Genomic DNA, 21,443 nt, shown 5'->3' on the forward strand with positions numbered 1-21,443 from the left:
ATTGAGAGTCGGGACTCGCGACTGGTGCAAGTCCTGGACCGTAAGTAGGCAGAATGCATTGGACTCAGGCATGCAACAGCCCAGCTTTAATGATGATCCAGTAGAACTAAAAGACAGGTCATTTTATGCTGGGTTGCATACTGAACATAGCCGATCTACGAGCTCACAACACGTCGACACACTGTGAGCTTGTAGATCGGCTATTTTCAGCATGCAACCAAGTGTAAAATCAGCCATTGTGATGCCATCAAGGCCAGCCAAAATAGACATTTTAGTTTTCAAATCCAAATCAACTATAGATTTTAGTCGACGAAAGTCTTATGCTATTTAGTCGACTAAAATGAGCCAAAATATTTCAGATGACAAATGAAGTTTCATTCAAAAGACTACTTATATCAGTGGTTCCCAAAGTGGGGTCCTTCAGGGAGTTCCAGGGGTCCCCAGCTAAATGATAGACAGTTTGTACACTCTCAGAGTTAAATTAACATTGATTTTTCTATATAAATTGGGGTCTCAGAGAAAGAAATGCCATTAAATGGGGGTCCGTAGACTAATGCATGTCAAACTGGGAGTCCTTGAAATTAAACGGGTTGAGAATCACTGCTAGAGCCGTAAAAACCTTCTCTTATGGGGGTCCCTGCCTGGCATATCGTTTCAAATGGGGGGTCCGTGGGGCTAATTAGTGTCAATTTGAGGGTCCTTGATATGAAAAAGTTTGGGAACCACTGACCTATATGACTTAAGACTAATATCAAAATGTTGCTGTCCAATTGTACAACAGGTCGTTTCGAGGAAGCAATCTGATTGGTTGAAACAGCCTTCTAGCCGTGGTTCAAACGAGCACCACTCCACACCTAATCAAAACAAATAATTCAGCTGCTCTGTTTTCCCAGAAACAGAGCAGAGTTTGCGGAACTCGACTACGTCTCGTTCCTGACTGCATCACTGTCGTGGCAATAATCACATTAAACCACACCCTCTCGTGTAATATTGCTTAAATCAATACTAATATAGGGCGCGCTGGAGCTGCGCACCAAGACGGTGGAGGACGTGCTGACGCCGCTCTCCGACTGCTACATGGTGTCGTCGGACGCCGTGCTGGACTTCGCCACCGTGTCGGACGTGATGCAGAGCGGCTTCACGCGCATCCCTGTGTACCAGGGCGAGCGTCGCAACATCGTGGACGTCCTCTTCGTCAAGGACCTGGCCTTCGTAGACCCCGACGACTGCACGCCGCTCAAGGCCGTCACACAGTTCTACAAGCGGCCCATGCACTGCGTGTTCAGCGACGCCCGGCTCGACGTCATGCTCGACGACTTCAAGAGAGGTAGGGCTAAAACCTATGACCTGTATAGCCTATAACCGAGCCCAACCGTTCATATCACTGGTGGGTCAACCGTTTTCATATCAAGTGCCATTATTTATTCGTCATTTAACGCATTTAGAACAAATTCCACAAATGTCTTCTAAATCCTGACAGTTTTCTGAAAAACCCATGTCGTTCTCAAACATTTTCATGTCAAGGACCCCCAAGATTATATGTATGTAATTGGCCTCAGACCCCCTTCTGAAAATATGTTGTTCCAGGGACCTTCCAGAAGCAAAGATTTGAGTTAAAAACGTTTGCTCTGAAAGAATATATATTCAAAGATTTGCAGTACATTTTCACGATTTTTCAAAAATAGCAGACCTAGAAGCTCGTAGCTTGAGCTTGTAGATCTGCAATTTTTCAATAGTTAAAGTATAACATAATGCTGAAAACACCAAAAGGGGTTCCCGCCCAAAATGGGTTAAGGCCATTGCGACTCAAACAGGTCTTCCATACTTGCCCTGATACTTGACCACTCTGTTTGAGTCGAAACATGTTGGCTTATTTTAACTTTTCTAAATAATAATAATAATAATTTTTATCCACCCTCTCCTCATTTTTTAATCTTTTGAGTGCTCGGATCGCCGCCTTTTCATTACAATTCTTCTACGTTCTCTAATTATGTGGACTTCTTATTTAGTAATGCAGATGCAATAGTTTAACTCTTGAGAGCGTAAAATGAAACCAAATCGACCTGTCCATTTGGTTTCATCTTACACTCTCAAGAGTTAAAGATCTATAAGTGCTCAGATCTATAATGGTATACCAACTAAACTCTCCATCATTTAGCTGGGGACCACCTGGAACCCCCTCAAAGACCACTGGTGGTCCACGGACCACTGGTTGAAACCCACTGAGAGTATGCGCAATTGCGCATGCATAAAGTGAGTCAGTGGCAAAGTAATTTTAATGTTGTTTAATGCAATCAGATAGGACCTTTCTGTTTGGATGTATGGGCTGTCGAGGCCAAAAAGTTGTTTTTTTTCCCACTCAGTAGGCATTCCCGCATGACTTCCGGGTACGATGATGATGTCACGCGCATACCCTCTATAGGCTACATCACATTTTCATATCAAAGAGCGAATCTGATCTCACCCAAGCGCAGTGAAAATTCCGTGCATACAATTCCGTGCATACACGCCTAGAAAATCCCCAAATCCGTACATATTGCACTACTACTGTTTTGACCGCGACGGAGGCGTGACTTTCACTAGTATTGTATGTACGGAATTGCCAATCCGTGTTATTTCACAGTGTTTGGGTGAGATCGGTGCAAAGAGCAGTACATTTAGTCTATATGTATTAGGCCACGGACCCCCATCTGAAAAGCATTTGTGTCAGGGACCGCTACAATGCCCCCATAATACGTGTGTAAAATATTTTGAAATATTTTGAAATTGGACCCTTACTATAACAGTACTATCACGTGTACTGTATAGCAGTATACAGCATGTTACGCTGCATCAGTGCATCACATACACGCACGGACACACGCGCACACACACACACACACACACACACACACACACACACACACACACACACACACACACACACACACACACACACACACACACACACACACACACACACACACACACACACACCATCGTTCTCACGATAATGAAAATCTAAACATTTTTGTAAAAAGATCTTAGCACTCATAGCCTATACATCAGCCATTTTCAACCTATAATGTCAAGGACCCCATGTTTGATAATGCATATTAGGCCACAGACCCCCATTTGATTAAGAAAAGTATCTCTTGGGATCCAAATCTACACTGTAAAATCCTCAGTTTTTATTTAAATCTGAGAGTAGACTAATGGCACCACATGTGGTTCCATTAGTACAGACTCATAGTTAACGAATTAACTGCTTCTGACGGAAGGTTCCGCCAGTTGGAATCCAACTCGCAACTGCTTCTGGCATAACGTTCCATCTGATAAGCTTTATTATTGATATAAAATCAGATCGCAAATTTTTCATTTTTTTTGCTTGGCCTTTCCTTCTTTCGTGATCCTACACCGGATTGCGCAACCGCGCTGCCGTTCACCTCCTTTTATACAAGCTGAATAACTCGAAATCTACAGAGCTCTCCATGGTTTGGATAAAACAAACAATGTTCGGAGGTCTTTGCTGATTATCTGGTGATCTAGATGGGAACATTGGTGATTTCTAGAGCAAGGATGGCTTCATTTTAGCTCGCTAGCATTGACCATAGAGTATTAAAAGGATAGAGACTGAACTGGTGCGAAGCTCCGCCCCTCCGCTATTCATGTCAGTGGAAGTTGCTCAGTGGCGTTTTGAAGCCGCCGGTGGGACCGTCTATTTGGAGTTAACACTTTGAGAGCTCATGGTGTTAACATGTTTGATTGTGCTATTTTGTTTTAAATAAATAAAAACATTTGATAACAAAAAAAGAAAAAACACTTTGAGAGCTTCCCCCTCGGTGCCATGCTTCACATCAACTGTATATGAGCCCTGCTTCCGTGTGTGTCACATGCTTCACAGAGACGAAACCGAAAGCACATTGAAGTCTAGCAGCTGGCAATGTTGTTTATCTTTCGCCAGAAGCGGTAATATGTCGGCCGCGATGCCATCAAAAATCACTATTCTCATCTGAACACTGGACGGATTTGACAAAAAGACGAATTTTGGAATATTTTTCTGAGAAAACAGGCAGGAAAGAAATCATAATGAGTGGATTCCAATGGGGTGCACTGAAGGTTGCCTAGCAACCTGGGCGCAGTAGAGGTATGTGTTTGGCTTCTGCCGGTCGATTTTGATATAAAGCTGTAAACCCACGGCGCTGCGGGTTCGGCTATCAAAGGATAATTATGATAACCTGCGGTATGGCTGGTATGGCCGTTCATGTTAACTTAATTTGTTGTTGTAATGTATACTCTGCTATACTTTCGGGTGTGCAAGTGCAACAGCGTATATATTACTTTATTTCCATATCGTGACTAATTCCTAGGCAGGAGCTGGGGGGGACCTAAAAATGAGTCAGTGTTTCATGAATCTTGGAGCTCAAGCACATGGCTTAAGGGTACCAAATCTACAAGCTCTCATCGTGTCATGCTGCAATGCGTTGTGGGCTTGTAGATCAGGTATTTTGATACAAAAATAAAAAATCGTTTTTTTTCCGTGCCATCGAACAAAGCTTCGAATATTCAAATGTTTGGGGTCAGCCCTAACAATATACACAACTAAATATTAGAACAGCATCAATAATAAACAATGACAAAGCATATAACAGCATTAGAAAGAATAGAATAAAATGTGCACTTGGTCATCATAGCACAGTGTCTTTATGTCGGCCATACATTGATCACACATTGGGAGGAGACCCCGGGGCAGACCAAGGACCAGATGGAGGCATTACATCGCCACACTGGCCTTGGAACGCCTCGGGATCCCCCAGGAGGAAGTTACTAATGCTCTGGAGAGGGAAGTCTGGAGCTGTTACCCCTGCAACCTGACTACGGATAAGCGGTTGAAGATGGATGGATGGATGAGCTCCTTTCTTGGGTTTTTTACGTCCGTTCATTTTCACAGAACTCTGCTCGTGAAACCATGCCGTTCACAGACAGCACTGTTGACAAATGATTGATGATGTGTTGCCTGTGAATTTCCTTGGCAGTTGTTGGTGATGCGGAGGTTCCCGAGGAACACACAAGTAATTCACACGAATCAGTGCTAGGGGTTTAAGTTAATTCGCTTGAGGTGGTAACGACAAGTCTGGTTACAACAATTCATTCTTCATTACCGTATACAACGCATCTGTCACACATGCCTCAGTCTTCAGCCACTCTGTGCTGAAGCCGCAACTAACCACACGATCACACCATTGAGCATGATACATGGTGGTGTGTGTGTGTGTGTGTGTGTGTGTGTGGGGGGGGGGAGTACGTGTGAATGATATCAAAGTTGGAGTCAGCTTCTATTAAATATATAGTTTCAATTTATTGTACACTTCCTCTCTGTCCCCCCACCGCAGGATGCACTCCCATGCATGCACCATAGACAAAACTGGGTGGGAAAAAAACGTAAAGTTCGATTCAACGCGCCGTGGGCATTGTGAGCTTGTAGATCATTTTAGTCGACTAAATCAACTGTAGATTTAGTCGACTGAAATTGTATGACATTTAGTCGACTAAAACTAGACTAACGCTAAAACATTCCAGGTGACTAAAATGTGACTAAAACTAAATTAAGTTTCATGAAATGAAACAAGGAAACAAGTTAGCCCTGAGGGCTTTCTGTGATATCCTTTTAGCACCATTGTATAATCGTACCACTGTCCTATTTGCAAACTTTTAATAAAGTATTCATCCATCCATCCATCCATCTTCAACCGCTAATCCGTAGTCGGGTCACGGGGGCAACAGCTCCACCAGAGTGTTCCAGACTTCCCTCTCCAGAGCAACATTAGTAACTTCCTCCTGGGGGGATCCCGAGACGTTCCAAGGCCAGTGAGTCGATGTTGTTTCCTCCAACTGCGCCTTGGTCTGCCCCCAGAGGTCTCCTCCCAGTGGGACTCGCCTCAAGGACCTCCCTAGGGAGAAGCCCGAGAGGCAATAAAGTATTCAATAATAATACAAAACAGAAGCCCTGTCTAGTGTCTAGCTGCAGCTAGACTAATGAATCGATGTCCTCAGTGGAAGTTTGATTGACAGAACCTGCTGATGTAAGAACGCATGATGTTTTTGACGGGAAGTAATCACAACTGGACTTCTGTCTGTCTGTCTGTCTGTCTGTCTGTCCGGCCACCCGTCCGTCCGTCCATCCGTCCGTTGGAGCACGGATTGTGCTCAGCTGATTGGCTGAGCACAGAATGTGACATGTACGATGATAAGAGCGCCGCTAAATTCACACAAGTGTGATATTTGTATCTTTGCAGCAGAAGTAATACAAATGTTTTTTGTAAGCATGCATGACGTTCTTGTTTGACAGGAAATAATCAAGATTGGACTTTTGATATAAAAAAAATCTGCCATATAAATGATAACAAAATAAAATAAAAAAAGACCTCGTTAATGTTGTCCCCGCTTTGACCACGGATGTGCTCTAAAAGGGTGACGAACATATTTTTCATCTCGGCTCATCTTTAAGCGTTGGGATTAGACGGAACAGCAGTGCCATTCATTGTGTGCAGGGCCCAGATGGGATGGCACAGGGACCTTCATAAATTAGCACTGACATTTACGAGGCCTGGCTCTTCATCTCTTTGAGGAGGACCGTAATGGATGACTGTCGACTTTCACATGCAGTGATCCGAAGACAACATCTAAGCCTTATTTTAGCTCTACAATTGCGAAATTGTGTTGTGTGTGTGTGTGTGTGTGTGGGGGGGGGGGGGGGAGCATTTTCACTTAATATGCTGTGACATATAGCCAAAAATAGCAGGAGATATAGCACATCCAACCCTGTCCTCAAATGGTTATGATGTCACTGAAAGCCCCTACATCGCACCCCCAACCCCGGAGAGAGAGCTTCACCCTTTAAGCCAGCTTGGCCCTCCTCCTAGTTCCCTCGAACTATACCCCAAATCTTATTGGCAGAAATTGCCTATTGCTTCATTGTCTATTGTTTGCCTAGTATGAGATGCGCAGAATTAATGAATATGGACGCTAGGGTTCAGAAGGTTAAACTCTTGAACCCTATTAGTTGACTCATGGGGTCCCCCCATAACACCAAGGGCCCTATTTTCGCCGATGCCTTTATACCATTTTATACTATTTTAAAATACTTCTACACTGACAGGTTTTGAGCTTGTAAATTGGCTGTTTGATCTATTTAAAATATTTGAACAAATAGTAAAAATTAAAATAAAATAAAAGGCAAATACATATATAAACCGCTACTTTTCCCCATGCTTTGAACCCTGCGGCCTAAACAACGGTGATTTATTTTTACAGCCAATGGCCACTAGGGAACCTTCTAAATCTATCTCTATGGCCGGTCCACGTCCACCTGCGGCTTATAGTCCAGTGCGGCTTGTATATGTACATTCGTTTTTTCCCTACATTTAGCTACTGCGGCTTATATTCAGGTGCACTTTGCAGTCGTGAAATTACGGTAGTTAAAATAGCCAATCTACAAGCTCACGACGTGTCAAAGTAGATTGGCTATTTTATCTATTCAAAAGTGTTTTTCAAGATAGTAAAATAAGGCAAAGCAGTTTAGAGATAAGGGGTTTGGTTTAGCATGGAGGAAATTATAGCCCTATAAGTGTTAAAGAACAGATTTTCAAGCGTCCGGTGAAGTATGCCAACCAGGCCCTGCGTCGGGGTGACCCTGCCATGCCCCACACTGTGACTGCATGAAAAATGCAAGGCCAACCTTTCCAATGTCCTTTCTTTGTCACGCATCTCTCGCCCCCTCCACCCACCCTCACTCCGCTGTCAGGGATTAACCCCCCCCCCCCCCCCCCCGGCTGCGCAGGAGCCCTGGCAAGAAGCTGTGATGATGCCTAACTGAGAAGGGCAAGGGCCAGGGGTGAGGGGTGTGTGCGTGTGCGTACGTGCGTGCGTGCGTGTTCTAAATGTCAGTGGAATGTTACTGTGGGATGTTGTTGATTTTGTACATTGCAGTAAAGGTATTATACGAGTCTAATGGGCACCAGGAGGTTATACAAGGCGATCTTATCGACCTATACTGCATGCAGTTTGGGAGCCTACTGGCTGCGATTAGGAAACACAGAAGTGACTGCGCTGCTCCGTGCTTGTGGTTAGGTTTAGGTTAAGGTATGAGGAGGGTTGTCGTTCTCAGTAGGCTCTCAGCATGTGCAGTAGACCGATAAGATCGTCTTGATAAGTAACCTATGATTATCGGTTGATTTTCACTCGAAACCACTACAGCATATACTGCATATACAGTAGTTACAGTAGGCTCATGCGCGTGCACACACACACACACACACACACACACACACACACACACACACACACACACACGTACAGTATGTGGACCATGGTGACGTGATCAATTCTTGATAAAAAGCTTCTAATATATTATAATATAATAATATTATAATATATTAATATAATATAATATAATATATTATTATCATGCCCTAAAATCTATAAATCTCACACTATTAAGGCAACCGGCCGGTTCCACGCGCTGCACAAGGTGCACTTTTTTCCACTTGAGCACCTGCCCCTCTAAATGTCTGTGCACGCCACTGCTGAGGGAGGCCTGGGCCCAGGGAGGACTGTCATAATAAATCACACATCAAATCACACATAATCATGGTGCATAAACACGGACGCACACACGCACGCACACACGCGGTGCACACATTCGCTGACAGATTTCCAACTTGCACACTGGAATGCAGTTTTATGCCAGCCTGGAGGAGACTGGCAGAGCAGAAACGATTACAGCGGGGACATCCATGTGCAGACCCACTCTTCTCCCCTGTGTGTGTGTGTGTGTGTGTGTGTGTGTGTGTGTGTGTGTGCACACATGTGTGCGTGCGTGTGCATGTAAAGTGCGTTCATGCATGCAAGTGTTATGCAACATGAAAGTGATGTAATTCTTTGCCTAGCACAGGGCCAAACTCACGTGCCACACCTGAGCTCTTCAGACAAGAGGACGGCTGCCACATCTCATCCACTCAGCTCCACACACACACACACACACACACACACACACACACACGCACACATACACGTTTGTTAAAGGCTGGATGGTTGCCATGATCAATCAGACAGAGCGCTCATGTTGTTGTGGTGGATTAAACGAGTGGATCCATTTCATCCCCAGGCAGTGATCTCTAAAGCGGTTCTTTTCCACCTGCGGGTCTGTGTGTGTGTGTGTGTGTGTGTGTGTGTGTGTGTGTGTGTGGGGGGGGGGGGGGGGGGGGGGGGTCCAATGTGATTTAAGGACTTTTAAGACCGTTTTATTACCTAAGAAAATGAAAGAAAGAAAAGGAAACAGACTACATCAAAAGTAATCAACAAACTATACTATGAGACCGTCGTGCAGCATGGTCTGCAGCATTTTCCAAAATAATTATGAAAAATAAATGTAAATGAAAAAACACACGGCCCCCTCACGTATTAGAAGGACAATATCATGCAGACAGTCACCATAAAAAACAAATAACAAATATCTAAATACTGAATTGAGCAACTTTTTTTTAAAGTGAAATATCCCTGTAAGTAAAATAATTGAGTACTTTTTCCACCACTGAAGGTTGCGTAATCTATGTTTATGTGAAAAGCCAAGTCCTCCGAAGTGTCAAACCGTCTACCCTAATGTGCCTCTCTCGGCCGAGTCACAGACCTGGTGACACTCACTCACTCACTCTCTCACTCTCTCACTCTCTCACGCACGCACGCACGCACGCACGCACGCACGCACGCACGCACGCACGCACGCACGCACGCACGCACGCACGCACGCACGCACGCACGCACGCACGCACGCACGCACGCACGCACGCACGCACGCACGCACGCACGCACGCACGCACGCACGCACGCACGCACGCACGCACGCACGCACGCACGCACGCACGCACGCACGCACGCACGCACGCACGCACGCACGCACGCACGCACGCACGCACGCACGCACGCACGCACGCACGCACGCACGCACACACACACACACACACACACACACACACACACACACACACACACACACACACACACACACACACACACCTTAACGCAGATACTTAACTTCAAATTTCCCTGCTGCATTTGCATTCACACATTGCAGTGTACCAGATTTCATGAACCATGGGGAACCCATTAATCTACCTATTCTGGGGTGAACATTCAGCAAATCTTGCAGCTATTTTTGGTGCAACTAATTTGCACCAACCATACCAGGGGTGTGGTTTCTCGTACGCACGCACGTACGCACGCACGCACGCATGCACACCCACACGCACATACACATAGTCACACCGTATGGCGTATGTACTTGTGCACAATAAATGCAGCAATAAATACAACCTTGAACGCTATCTCGAGCTTCATCAATTATGTTCACAAACATAATATTCCTTCATGCTTTCATTTTCATGGTGTCAACATGTCATCTCTCTTTTCTTTTGTACACTCTACCTCTCTCACGCATGCACGCACGCACGTGCGTGAGAGAGAGGTAGCCCAAGTCCCTCTCCTCATCGAATCATTGGCCTTCACACACCCACTCTCTCAGACCCAAGCGACAGGAGAGACAGAGCCATCATCACACTGCCATCACTCACAATGGCAGATGACAGCGACCGCCCCCTCAATCATCACTCCACTTCACATTGCTGGCATCTGGACGCAGAGGAGGGAACACGCTCCCAGCGCCCACAGTGGTGAAGTACATCTTGATGACATCATCAAGATGTACTTCACAATGTTAATGATTTTTTTCAGACCTCCAGTTCAAGGAAACAAAAAATGGGCAGACTTTTTATATTATTTCCACACAACAGCTCTAAGGTATGACTGGAAATGAGGGGAATTCCCCATTAATCTCATAACAGGTCTTAATGGGCTAAGCCTCTCTCTCTCTCTCTCTCCCCTCAGGTAAGTCCCACCTGGCAGTGGTCCAGAGAGTGAACAACGAGGGCGAAGGTGACCCGTTCTATGAGGTCATGGGCATCGTCACTCTGGAGGACATCATCGAGGAGATCATCAAGGCTGAGATCGTGGACGAAACGGATCTCTACAGTACGTACAACGTGTGAACCGTTGACCTTTGTGTTCACACTAGAAGCAAATCCCATGCGTGACAAATATATATATATACATATATATTTCTTTTTTTACCAAATCGGAATTAATTTTTCTTTCTTCTTCAGAATGCTTTTATTATTACATTACATTGTAGGATGAAACGAGATAAGCTTATTTTTTTTTTTTTTTTTTCATAAGCGACAGCTAGTATTCCGTCATCAGTAACGCTGGGTTGGTGCCGGGAATTTTGTTTGTGAGGACAAAAGTCGACAACCATTGAATTTGACAACCCTAGCTGTATAGCCTATACAGCAGGGCTGTATAAGATGGCTGTCACGGCCATGACACTGTGGCCCTATAACGACACACCCGCTTCGAATGTGATCGACCGATAATCACCAGGAGGTTATACTTATCGAGACGATCTTATCGACCTATACTGCATACAGTTTGGGAGCCTACTGGCTGTGATTAGGAAACACGGAAGTGAAATAGGGGACAGAGAGAGATGGGGAGCTATGGCGAGAGACGCCCAGCCGCGATGCGAGTATATATTTTTTGTGTAAAAATTAACCAAAAGTCAAAAAGATTAATCAGCACCAGATTTGACTGTGCACCCACGTACGTACGTACGTACGTTATGATCACATGAAAACATTTTCCATACCAAGTACTAGACTTGGACAACTGGACTGTCTCTCAGGGGTTCCCACGAGATGAAAAACTATTCATACTATTTATATTTTTTATGGAGGGACAGACAGTAGGCTGACAGGAAATGGGGAGAGAGATTGGAGGATGACATGCAGTGGAGGCTTTAGGGATCGGGAGTCGAACCCGCGGCACACTGCCAGACTGGGTTACCAGCCAAGGTGCCTGGACCGCTGAGCCACGGCCCATGCCGTCTTCTGACATGCTATAGCAAATAGCAAACCAGTGTCTTTCAGATTCTGTTCCGTCATCGAACTTGTTAGTGCTAAACTAAATCAATTCTAGTAGATCTTCAGCGTATATAGCATCTTATCTCTGCTACATCTCCTCCCTTTGTGTTCTCATCAAGCCATTGATCGGCAATTAATTCAAGTGGAATAAACAGACTAATCCCACAGATCGCTATAATCTGCTCCGCTGGAATTAGCTGGAAGGATTCTCCACGGGAGATTATTCCAAATGTCAGACTCTCTCGTTATGTGAGGAATTTATTGGTGGTCTTTTTTCTTTTTTTTTACTGACATCACCTCAAAGAAAGCCTTGAAGATATATCATTCGTTCTCGTTACGGTCACATGTTTTAACCCATTCTGGGTGGGAACCCCTTTTGGTGTTTTAAGCATTACGGTATGTTATGTTAGATCTACAAGCTTGTAGGTCTGCTATTTTTGAAAAATCGTTAAAATGAGGCGCAAATCTTTGAATATATATTCTTTCAGAGCGAACGGTTATAACTCAAATCCTTGCTACTGTCAGGATTTAGAAGAATTTTTTTTTAATTTCAACGTCAGGCCTACATGCAGTGCACACGTGCACGACTTCCCACACACACAAACACTGTATCATCTGCCAGGCCGAAGGCCAGGGCAGCAGGTTATGTAGCTAGATTTGCTGCCGTTCTGCATTTTCTCGAAAACACACTAGAAAAGATCTCCGGTAGGCTTCGTAGCTTACCCAGAGCGCTGTCTGTCGTGGGGTGCAGCCGTTGGGACACGAGGAACAGGGAGAAATAGAGTTTGCATGTGACAGTCGGCGCAATGGTTCACTTTTCTTTCTCACCAGCTTGTGGAGAACTTCTAGTGAAAGAGTGGATTTTGAAGGTGCACTGCACTCCACAGAGGTGCCTCGACATGCGATTCCAATCTGGATATGATTGGATGTCGCGTTCATGATGTTATTTTGTATAAGAAAGAGGCCCTGGCCACGAATTACAGATTGCAGATCTGGAGATATGGAGTATCAAAAACCCTGTTTGACTGTCATTGTCATGCACATCACTCACGAGACCATAATCATCGCTATAACGGAGATAACAATCATGAACCAGGGGGGCAGTCAGCCAGATATTTCGTGAAGCCTCATTTGAAATCGGTAGTTCATATAATGGCCTGTTGTGGCGCTGGACTGGACCCAAAAAGCCCCATAGCTCCATAGAGGCCCATGTATTTTGGCCCAACTTCACCTAGACTGTATTACCTTAATAAACATGGTCATGAATACTTTCTTCTTCCAGTCACTAGTTTAAAGTCTCATTTCTAATGTCATAATATTCTTTTTGGAAAATTATGGTCCCATTAATTAAAAAAATGACCATAAAGAAAAAAAACCATCGCGTATGTTCTGAGGGGCGTGGCTACCGTTACAGTCTATGATCGGGATTCCCCTCCCACTCGAGTCAAAATAAAAACCAACGGAGAAGAAGGGGGGAAGTCCCGCCTCGTTGTCTGGGCAGCCAATGGCCAGCTGGTCCAAAACGGAGCCAGCCAATGGCCAGCTGGTACCAAACGGATCTAGAAAGATGGCGACTTACAGTGCAGGAATAACAGGCTTCATTTTACGTCCATGTTAGACCCGGCGAACGCTTTGTCCATATTTTTTACAGTCTATGTCATGAACGCATCTGTCTTTCTGTCGGTCTTACGAGCAGATCATTTTGCTGAGAGGGGGTACAGGGTTCTTTTTATTTTTTTGCTTAGAGCAATGGTTGGTTCCCAAAGTGGGGTCCAGGGACCCCCAGGGGTCCTTGAGGGAGTTCCAGGGGGTCCCCAGCTAAATTATAGTTTGTAACCAAATGGACCATTATGGGTCTGCATGTAACTCAGAGAGTGTAGTCTACACATTTGTACACTCAAACTTAAATTAACATTGAAATGTACAATATAAATTGGGGTCTCAGAGATAGAAATGCCATTAAATGGGGGTCTGTAGACTAATTCAGGTCAAACCACTGGCCTTAGAGGACAACCTCTTGCAGTTTACTGTCTCACTCTGTGCATAAACTGTCCGAATCTAAAGCCCGATCCATAATTCATTGCACGGTGGCGTCACGCGCCGAAAATAGCCCACCTACACGGATGCGCTGAGCATAAATTAGGCGTTAATTGCTCTCTAGTGTGATTCACGAAGTCCTTTGAAGTCTGTGTGTATGTGTGGTTCTGTGTCCTCCCATCCTCCCCCGGCCTCCTTCTCTCCACTACAGAGAACTTATAAGGCTGAATACAGCAGCTGGACCTAATTATTATCATGAATTAGTTGAGTTGTCGCAGGTTCCATAACGCCCGCATGTTGCTTTTGTTATTTTCTATTTGTCTTTTGGAAATAGATTTATTTATTTAATTTGATCTTCCTGTAATAATTCTCTTAGCTTGCCCCAATCGATCAATTAAAAAACAGCTCCCATGGGCACTATATATATATATGGCTGTAAATAAGTCTCATCTTTGCAAACTTGTCCTTTTAATTAAATGTATGCACCGTGTGCAATATGCAGTACATAATCTGCTATCTGTGCATGTGCATGTATGTGTGTGTGTGTGTGTGTGTGTGTGTGTGTGTGTGTGTGTGTGTGTGCATGTGTGCATGTGCGTGTGTGATGTGTGCGTGTGATGTGTGTGTGTGTGTGTGTGCGTGTGATGTGTGTGTGTGTGTGTGTAGCTGATAATCGCACCAAGCGACGGGTATCCCACCATGAGAGGAAACACCAGGACTTCTCTATCTTCAAGCTGGCAGAGAATGAGCTACGAGTGAAGATAACCCCTCAGCTTCTGCTCGCAACACACCGCTTCCTAGCCACAGGTAACGGGGTGTGTGTGTGTGTGTGTGTGTGTGTGTGCGTGTTTGCGTGCCAATGTAGTTTTGCAATTTTCATTCGTTTTGATTTGTTTTTACTTTTTAATTTTAATTTAGTTTTTATTTGTTTTTGGAGCGGGTTTGATAGTTTTGCTTCATTGTTATTTTGTGAACATTTTTAGTTTTAGTTTAGTTTTGTATTCGTTTTGTGTTAGGTTGGGTTTTTATTGTGATTCAACTAGATAGAAACTAGAAACTAGAAATATTGCAACGCGTTGTGACTTGTGAGCTTGTAGACCTGCTATATTTGTGCTATTTTTGAATATTTTTGATGTAAGACTAAAACTAAGGACAAATTCTCTATGATTTGAGTTTGTTTTAAACACACAATACAGTCTTATCAGTTAGTTATCGTGTTTCAGTATTTCAGGTAACTAAAAGGCATTTTTTACAATTCTAATTTTAGTTATTGGATTAGTTTTAGTATCGACTGTATAATAAGCATGATTGATTGATTGATTGATTGATTGAATACTTTAACACTTTGCAAAAACAAAAAGCACAGGGAAAGTACAGTTCAATACAATGTCTGCTAAGAGGACTTAAAACCCAAGAAAGCCTATAGATATCTATGGCTTGTTTCCATTGCGGTCCTTTATAGTTGGTATACTCAATTCATGGAACATGCTGTGTGTCCAGAGGTGGAGCTCTTCAGGCCGAGTCGCATGTCTGAGAAGATCCTGCTGTGTCTTATCAAGCATCCCAGCGTGGTCCAGGAGCTCAAGTTCAACGCCAAGAACAAACGCTCACCTCAGCACTACCTCTACACCAGGAACAAACCCGTCGACTACTTTGTCCTGATTCTGCAGGTAGGCCAACCAAAAGGTCCACATCTCTGTGTCCTCCTGCTGATACAAAGTGGGCTGTATACATTCTGAGTAAAGGTCCACATCTCTGTGTCCTCCTGCTGATACAAAGTGGGCTGTATACATTCTGAGTAAAGGTTTTGAGTGTTGGTGTTCTACTTGAGCAGGGGTGGCCAACTTTGACAATGAAGAGGGCCACTATATTTCCACACTCACTCCCTATAGGGCCATATATGTTATACTGTCGTAGCAAAAATAGTCGATCTACAAGCATGAAACGTGTTGCAGGCTATTTTTGATACATTCGAATTGAGATCTTGAATAATTTGTTGCTATTTTTTAATTGAAAGCCTGAAAATTAACATTTCTAATTATGTAATTTCAAATGCCTTTAATTATACTTGTGTTGAGCATTGAGCTACTAATTTAGACTGAAGTAATTACAGCATGTTTGCATGGTGTGGAATTGTAACAGCTGGAACCAATATTATATCAGTATTCTGACATTAACCTGAGGGCCACATTAAGTGAAGGTGGGGGCCGCATGTGGCCCCCGGGCTGCCAGTTGCCCACCCCTGTGCTTGAGCATTTAGACACTTGATGCGTATACATTTCAATGACAAATCTTGTACTTTTGACATTTCTAGGAAAGGGGGGAAAGTACCATAGCCTACTTTATGAATTAACCACTCACTGTATGCCCTAAGTCAAAGAAAATAGCAGATCTAGAAGATCATAATGTTGCGAGCTGTTCTCACAGTATTGTTGAATTTTGTTTCTAAAGTGTTTTTATGAAGCAAGTATACTCCAGTACTTTAACTCAAACACAAATTGGACACAGCAACTATCACTTCTTAACTACCTGGGAGTTGAGTACTTGAGTCCGCCATTGACAACGGGACACCCCTCCACCCAGACCCCCTGCACGTGGCCTTATTAGTTACGGGTTGAATTTACGCCGACCACTAAAAGGGTCACAAATACTAACGCACTGACAAAATGGCCGCCCTTGCAGATGCGCGACAACAATTGAAAGCAGAGGATGATGAGTTCATTTGCCAGGAATCGTGGTAATTGCGTGATTGTTTGTCTCCTGGGTAGGAGGGCCCATTACATGACTAATGAACTGTGAGCCCAGACTAATAGCCTCCAGCTGAGAATGAATGGATTTAACCACTTAAACCCTCTAGTCTTAGAGAACCGGACTTGAGTTACAACTGTACTTTGACCGCTTGTTTCCGTCAACGCAAAATCCCTTGCCCCCCCCCCAAAAAAAAATCCAAACAATTGCTGATCTACAAGCTCACACAAACGTGTCGCACGGATGTCGTCCCCCCCCCCATAATGTGGATGCTAGGGTTCAAGTTGTTAACCAATACCACTCGGTGGACCCCGGGTAAATGAAGCATATCGTTATTCATTCATTCATTCTCGAGAGACATTGAGGTTTCCCTCATTTGCAGTGTCGTCAAGATACAGTACAACATAATACAACATTTTCAAAGCAATAAACAAAAAAAAAAACAATATGGAACAGCAACATTTCCTCATTTTGTGATCTAATACATGTTTAAAAACAGTTGCAGACACTTGGGGGGTAAGTCTTCAATCAAAGATTTAAATTGTACCGTATGTAATGGGAGAGCAGTTCTTTAATTTAAGCTGTAAGTCATACATGGGCAACTGGTGGCCCGGGGGCCACATGCGGCCCACAGGTTAATGCGGCCCACAGGTTAATATCAGAATACTGATATATTATTGATTCCAGCTGTTACAATTCCAAACATGCAAACATGACCCACTTGAATTACTTCAGTCTATATTAGTAGCTTAAAGACTATTAAAATGTTATTGTACTTTTTTTGTGTCCAATATATTTGGATTTAGTTTGCAAAGTTAACATAAATAAACTAAATGCATTAGAAATTAAATAAAAAGGTTATTTTCAGGATTGCAAAAATGGCAAGAAATAATTCAGGATTTCAATTAAGATAATAGCAAAAGATAGCTGATCTACAAGCTGAAAACGCGATGCCTGTCAGGCATCCATATTTTAACTCGTGATCCATATTTAACACTCTATACAGTGTCAAATAGAAGTATCAAAAGTAGCAGAAATGCAAGCTCGAAACGTGGAGCGAAGTGACTCGGCGTGTTTTTGAGCTTTTTTATTTTAATCCTGAAAAGTAACACTAAAGAAAAGGCGATCCGAGCACTCAAAAGATTAAAGGTGGATAATAATAAATGTACTTTATTTAGAAAAGTGAAAATAAGCCAACATGTTTCGACTCAAACAGAGTCTTCATCAGGGCAAGTAGGTCAGTGCTGTGGTAGTAGCCATACTACAGAAGACTCTGTTTGAGTCGAAACATGTTGGCTTATTTTAACTTTTCTAAATAAAGTACATTTATTTAAAAAAAATAGCTAAAGTATAACATAATGCTTAAAACACCAAAAGGGGTTCCCGCCCAGAATGGGTTAAAGAGGAAGATTTTTTTCAAAAAAGCATACAGTATTTGTTAAAATTTAGTTTTTATGTGGACACGCCCACCAGTTCATTAAGTATGCCTGGTTTGCCTGGTGATCCACCTGAACTGAAGCCGCACCCACAGCTGGTTATGGGAGGGGATGATAGTGATGTCACTATATCACTGTTTTTTGTCAAGGTTTCAGCCTCCAAGAAGAAACCCTAAATACAAAGGGAAGACATCAATGCACATAACCACACCAAGGGGTCTAATGAAGTACTGTCACCTCATAAACACATGAAAAACCCATCATCATCGGGTGGAGGAGGTGTATGAGTGTGTTTAATAGTCCGGTCCGAGCAAGCAACATCCGCCATTACTGCTTCCTGGGGAACAGAGGCGGGCTTCTTCTATGACATAATACAATGGAAGTCATTGGTGGCCTATGCTGAACTATCGCTAGATGGCGCTAGCGATCTATGAGTTAAAACAGGCTGTGTTGGCGTTGCAGGGTCGGGTGGAGGTGGAGGTCAGTAAGGAGGCGCTGCGCTTCGAGAACGGAGCGTTCTCCTACTACGGCATGCCGGCCCTCATGCCAGCACCACCCGTTGGTAAGTTCTCCTATACTGAGGCATGCCAGCCCCCATGCCAGCACCACCCATTGGTCAGTTCTCCTATACTGAGGCATGCCGGCCCTCATGCCAGCACCACCCATTGGTCAGTTCTCCTATACTGAGGCATGCCAGCCCTCATGCCAGCACCACCCATTGGTCAGTTCTCCTATACTGAGGCATTCCGGCCCTCATGCCAGCACCACCCATTGGTCAGTTCTCCTATACTGAGGCATGCCAGCCCTCATGCCAGCACCACCCATTGGTCAGTTCTCCTATACTGAGGCATGCCAGCACCACCCATTGGTAAGTTCTCCTATACTGCGGCATGCCAGCCCTCATGCCAGCACCACCCATTGGTCAGTTCTCCTATACTGCGGCATGCCGGCTCTCATGCCAGCACCACCCATTGGTCAGTTCTCCTATACTGAGGCATGCCAGCCCTCATGCCAGCACCACCCATTGGTCAGTTCTCCTATACTGAGGCATGCCAGCCCTCATGCCAGCACCACCCATTGGTCAGTTCTCCTATACTGAGGCATTCCGGCTCTCATGCCAGCATCACCCATTGGCATGCCAGCACCACCCGCTGGTAAGCCCACACCGAAAACAACCCAGAGAACCCAGAGACCCTTTTTCCACCGGTTGGGAACCGGTTCAGTTCAGAACCAGTTTTTAGTCCATGAGCCAGACCTCCAAAATCGAAACGTGAATTATAAATTGAGTGGGCAAAACCATAGGCTACCTATATTAAATTGTTAATATAAGTAAATTAATACATGATAACCCTTCTACAATAGTAGCTTTTTTATATTTTATTTTTTTGTTTTTTTTGCATATTTTCCTACATAATGCCTAATTTGCAATTAGGCATTATGTCGCGTTGCAACAAATGTACAATTTCAGAAAATGTGTAATACAATAAATGAGGAAGTATCATGGTGATAACTATTAACACAATTTTGACCTATTCAGCTATCACGTATAGGCCTACTGTAGGTGAAAATTTCAAAATGTGTGATAAATCTGAAAAAGCTACTCCTGGATGGGTTATCATTATTAACACAAAAAATGCTGGAAACGTATCCATACGCTTTATTAATATCGAACGCCGTACGCGCGAAGCGTATGTATACGTTTTATACGTTTTTTTATTGCTTACTGTACATCAACGTCCTATGCTCCAGGACACCGAGGAAAATAACAGCGATCGTCTCCAGGAAGCTCCAATATGTGATCCGGGAGTAAAAAGCCCCTCCCTCCTGAAAAGAGGTCTGTCTGTGGCGAAGACGCTCCCTCCTCCAATGCCTCCATTACACGTATGGGTCTGCACGGCAACGGCATAGACCAACGCAGATGTCAGGGCATCTAAAATGGAGTTACCCATCTAGTAGTAGTCTAGTGTCTGTGAATACACTCGATTCCCCCTCCCCTCCTGTTTCTACATGGTTTCTCCCGAGGAATCTTTGTGGGGGGAGTCTGAGTCTCTTCTGCCCGGATCGCATTGCAGTTTGAGTTCCCTGGCCCCAGGCCACACTGCGCCTTGTAATCGCCTTGCACCGCTCTCTCATTCTCGGAAAAAGATATAACGCAGTCGTGTCGATTTGCCCTCTGCCAGTATATAAACCAAGAATAATCTTCAACGATCGCCATTTCATAACGTTTTCAACACGCACACGGCACACGCCATGATCAACTAACTGCCTGGCTACGTCTTCAGTCTTCACCAGCCATCGCTATCCGTTGTGTGGATCGCCATCGCGTCTTCACTTTGTTTGTTTGGGCAAGAAGCACGATCAGCGATGGAAAAGAGCTTTATATCCACGGCAGATAAGTAATGACGTATTATCGAAGGACCGCCATGATCAACTTACTGCCTACGTCTTCGTCAGCCAATGCAGCCATCATCGCTATCCGTTGTGTGATTGTGGATGTAGGCTATATCCACGGTATCGAGAGAGACGCCCGGCTGTGATATAGGTCTTATCACTGCAATTATAATGAATAAAAAGGCTACAATCACACAACGGATAGCGATGGCTGCATTGGCTGGTGACAACGTAGCCTCGGTCCCAGGCAGTTAGTTGATCATGGCGGTCCCTCGATAATACGTCATTACTTATCTGCCGTGGATAAAACTCTTTTCCATCGCTGATCTCTGCTTCTTTGCCCAAACAAAGTGAAGATAGCGTTGTCCAACAAAGCAGCCAGTTATTTGATCATCTCTCTCTCCTGTGCTTCTTTCCTCAAACATGTCCAGACATGTCAACCTCAACCACTAAACTCACCGATCCAGTAACGCATCTCACCGTTATACTATCGTTCTGAAGGCAGATATAAAAATAAACATAAATAAATTATTGTCATATACATACTACACACTGAATGAAAGCCCTAATTGTCTACTTTTAGGAGGAAAACAAATACATAATATTGATCCCATGTACAGTTTGTCAGTAGGATATTGAATGCAGTTGTTCAGGTCCAACTATTATTCACAAAATAAGGCCTATAGCGACATGTACATATTATATACCGTATGAAACAGAAGACCCTCTGCTTTCATAAGAAAAAAACTAATACTGTAATAATAATAAAAATCACACCCCTGTGAAGTGAGCATTTCCTCATGAAGTTATCATAGCGAGT

The 21,443-nt window shown here is 44.0% G+C and overlaps 1 protein-coding gene across 1 annotated transcript in view; it reads left to right on the top strand.

Annotated features, from left to right (window-relative positions):
* cnnm1 (cyclin and CBS domain divalent metal cation transport mediator 1) overlaps positions 1–21,443 on the top strand; it is a 41,090-nt gene that overhangs the window by 3,193 nt on the left and 16,454 nt on the right. Inside the window, exons 3-7 of the mRNA XM_083775337.1 lie at positions 1,015–1,327; positions 10,921–11,064; positions 14,715–14,855; positions 15,549–15,718; positions 18,695–18,794. Coding sequence (XP_083631463.1) covers positions 1,015–1,327; positions 10,921–11,064; positions 14,715–14,855; positions 15,549–15,718; positions 18,695–18,794 — 868 coding nt within the window. The remainder of the gene's footprint in view (positions 1–1,014; positions 1,328–10,920; positions 11,065–14,714; positions 14,856–15,548; positions 15,719–18,694; positions 18,795–21,443) is intronic.

This window comes from Protomyctophum parallelum (genome assembly GCF_964188405.1).
Source record: "Protomyctophum parallelum genome assembly, chromosome: 10".
Lineage (NCBI taxonomy): Eukaryota > Metazoa > Chordata > Actinopteri > Myctophiformes > Myctophidae > Protomyctophum > Protomyctophum parallelum.